The 4,073-nt window shown below is 34.1% G+C and overlaps 1 protein-coding gene across 1 annotated transcript; it reads left to right on the forward strand.

Moving 5' to 3' along the window:
• The first annotated feature begins 1,942 nt into the window (after positions 1 to 1,942).
• Positions 1,943 to 3,733, forward strand: LOC115959804 (anthocyanidin 3-O-glucosyltransferase 5-like). The gene has a single exon (XM_031078391.1). The coding sequence runs from the start codon at positions 2,046 to 2,048 to the stop codon at positions 3,516 to 3,518; it is 1,473 nt and encodes a 490-aa protein (XP_030934251.1). The 5' UTR covers positions 1,943 to 2,045; the 3' UTR covers positions 3,519 to 3,733.
• The last annotated feature ends 340 nt before the right edge of the window (positions 3,734 to 4,073 follow it).

Consider the following 4,073-nt stretch of genomic DNA (forward strand, 5'->3'; position numbering starts at 1 on the left):
ATGGAATGGAGGGAAAGCTGAAAAGATAAAAATTTGAGGTGAAACAAAGTTAATTTGAAATTTAAACCGTCTATTAGGCTTGCCAAATATGTTTGTAAATTCCAAAAAACTAACTGTTATTAATTAGTTAGTGCACTAAATATAAATACTTGATGTTTAGAAAAAGTAAATTGCCAATTATGCATACTCATATATATATATTCCTTACACATACTTGATAATAATATGGGAATTATGTGGTAATAAAATTATTTCTTACTCCAATTAATGTTTTTAAGGAAAATTTTCAAATAACCCTTTAAAAATGAAAGTTGATTGGACAGATAATGCTCACACCAAGAGGAAAAAAAAAAAAAAAAGAATCAAACTTAAATCCCCTTAGTTTGCCAAATGGGAGAGGGTGAATATATAATTATTAAATATATTACCTTTTTTTTTTTTAAGAGAGAGTTCCAACCTATGACGTCCGTTCCTAAACATATATTACCTATATGTTTTAAAATGTACACAAACTTTTTTAAAAATAATTATAATAAGTTGGACTGGGTAAAGAAGAAGGAGACCAGGAACAACTGAAATTGTCTTCTTTTTAGTTCTTATTTAATTTAGTTCAAACATAAAAATTCAAATGAAAACATAGCTCTACTTTTTTGTATAAAGGAAAATGGAATATAGATACACACTTAAGTAATGAATTTCATATGGAGCAAAAAAAAGTAATGAATTTCATAGAATAAACATTATAGGTTTAAATAATTATTATCTATGAAAAATGTTAATACCCATTAGATTTCTAAGAAAATTTACATTAAAAAAATTAGTAGTTTCATTGCATGGGGGGCGTTAGTATGTTTTTAGGGATATTAAAAGACATGTCATTGATTCTCAAAAAAAAAAAAGACATGTCATTTATTTTTATATATTTATTGCACTTAATAATAGGTAGTAATACCTTATAGTCATCCTTCTTCTGAAAAAGATATATAAAAAAATATAACATACTGTAACTGAATTGAAAGATGTGGCTTTAAGTTTAAAATCTAAAAGTGAGTTCTAGTTAGTAATAGGTAAAGTTTTTGATGGTTGAATAAAAGATTTGAGATTCAATTTCCATCAACATCAAAAATTGATTGGTGTCTTAGTTTGATGATAAAGAGCTATTATCGAGGCAAATGTCATAGATTGAAACTCTCTAAAAAAAGGTTTAAAATCCAAAGGTCTACTATCATGTATATGGAAAATAATTTCCCTACGGTGTGTAACTGAATATTTATAACAATGCTTAGTAAATGTTTTCATTATGGAATCTAATAGGAAATAAAGGAAAAAAAAAAATTGATGGAGTATTTAAAGGGACTTATAGTGGATATTTATTAAAATGGTAGAATTTATAGTGCTCATTAAGATTTTTTTTTAATTTATTTATTGGTGACACATGGCAAAAAAATTAACATGTACTAGTAGTTCTGTAGTTGTTTATCATGTGACGTTATTTTTTTATATTATACTGGGTTTGACTTATCTGCAGTACTTTTTTAATTGAAATTTCATTTTATTTTAATGAAAAACCGTCACATCATTCTTTAACTAAATAAAATTTGGATATTAAAATCCACTATCACTTGTCATTGTATATTTAAAACAAAATGACATGTCCAGTTAAAAAAGTATTAAGAGTAAGTTAAACTCTAAATTATAAAGTGGAAGTTCTCATTTCACTAAACTATAGTCAACTAAGTTTCCATGCCGACTCTCATCAAAAATAGAAAATAAAAATTTCCCACAATATAGTCTGCCAAAGCTAAAAGCTTAAAACGTCAATATATGATACTTGCCTGCCAGTACAAATCGGCAACCACAGTTTGCGTCACACACCTTAGACACCTACCACATATTCACGTGGTACGTACCTAACCCAACCCAACATGCCAATATTTTTTCTTTTACGTAATTGCTTTTCTACTAATAGCCCCTTCATTGCTACGTGATTATCATTCCTTTTGTGTCTATTCCCAGTTCTTGGTTTATTTCAATAATTTTCATCCATGGAAACCTCAAAAGCTCATGTAGCATTACTTCCCCTCCCTGGCATGGGCCATATGATCCCATTCCTTGGTCTCGGTAAACTCTTTGTCACTCACCACAACTTCAAAGTCACAATCTTCCTTGTCAGCATTGATCACTCATCACAAACATTGTCCAAAACTATCATCTCAGAGATGAGCAATGAGCTCTGTAACATTGTGCAACTCCCCCCAGTTGACATCACTGGGGTCGTTGATCCCAACGCTACAGTTGGTTTGAGGCTCTCAGTAACGATGCGTGAAATCGTGCCAGCCTTTCGGTCATCAGTAGCTACAATGAAGCCATGTCCAACAGTTCTAATCACTGACATTTTTGGAACCGATGCTTTCTCAGTCGCTGAAGAGTTTGGCATGTTAAAGTACGTTTTCTCTCCTTCAAATGCATGGATCCTTGCATTGACTATCTACACTCCGGTACTAGATAAGGAAGTGAAGGGTGAGTATGTTCACCAAAAAGAGCCACTGAAGATTCCAGGTTGTGCTTCTGTTCGTGTTGAGGATTTGTTTGATCCTTTACTGGATAGAACTAATCAACAATACGATGAGTACCTGCATGCAGGGATTAGGTTGAGAACGAGTGATGGGGTTTTGATGAACTGTTGGGAGGAGCTTCAGCCTAAAACAGTTGCGGCTTTGAGAGATGATAAGCTACTTGGTTGTGTATTAAAGAGACCAGTGTACCCAGTTGGTCCAATAGTAACACAATCAGGTAACTCGTCCAAGAGTGGCTTGCTGTTTGATTGGCTAAATAAGCAATCAAATGATTCTGTGGTGTATGTGTCATTTGGGAGTGGTGCAACACTGTCACACGAGCAAATGACTGAGCTAGCTTTTGGGTTGGAGTTGAGCCAGCAGAGGTTTGTTTGGGTAGTACGCGCACCCACTAAGGAATCTGGGAATAAGACATATTTGAAGGGGAGGAGTGGGGATGAAAATCATGACCAATTTGGGTACTTGCCAAACGGGTTCATGTCAAGGATCCAAAATGTTGGGTTTGTGATCTCAGATTGGGTTTCACAAGTGGACATCTTGAGCCACCCTTCTATTGGAGCGTTTATATCTCATTGTGGATGGAATTCGACACTGGAAAGTATTTTGATGGGTGTCCCTATAATTGCATTTCCACTCTTTGCAGAGCAAAAGATGAATGCTACTATGCTTACAGAGGAATTTGGCATGGCAGTTCGATTGGAGGTTTTGCCGTCGAAAAAAGTGGTGGGAAGGGAGGAGATACAAAAGAAGGTGAGGAAGATCATGGTAGACAATGAAGGGCATGGAATAAGGGACAGGGTTAATGAACTGAAATATAGTGCTAAGGAAGCTTTGTGCAAAGGTAGTTCCTCCTACAAGGCACTGTCTGAATTGGCAAAGAGGTTTGAGGCCCGCATGCAACTCCAGAATAAGAAAGCTCCATCACCCATAACCCATGAGTGATCATTTTTAGTACCATGTATGTATGTATGTATGTATGTATTTATGCATGCATGTATGTATGTACGTAGGCTCGCTAGCCCTATGCAAATGTTTTGTCATAACCAATCTTTGCCATGCATGGAGAACCAGAGCAATGTATTTGAGGATAAGATGTGGCATATTGGTAAGATCCTTGTAGTTCTTATAGTTCTATTGACCTTTCATAGTATTTGTAATGAAGATGTTAAGAGTTTATATTGCCTTATCCCCAATTATGAAATTATAATATAAAATTCTGAAAAAAAAAAAAAAAAAAAAAGCTTTTGCTAGATACTATGTGCACTTAACGATATATGAGACCTAAACATGAGCATTTGTTGGGATACAAGATTGATGCATAATCATTTTAAGACAAATGCATCAGTACAGAGGAGCACTAACCCATGAGTGATCATTTTTAGTACCATGCATGTATGTATGTATGTATATATGCATGTATGTATGTATCTATGTATGTGTTGTATGTATGTATGTAGGCTCACTAGCCCCATGCAAATGTTTTTTTGTCATAACCAA

Source organism: Quercus lobata, chromosome 9 (genome assembly GCF_001633185.2).
Source record: "Quercus lobata isolate SW786 chromosome 9, ValleyOak3.0 Primary Assembly, whole genome shotgun sequence".
In the NCBI taxonomy this organism is placed as follows: Eukaryota; Viridiplantae; Streptophyta; class Magnoliopsida; order Fagales; family Fagaceae; genus Quercus; species Quercus lobata.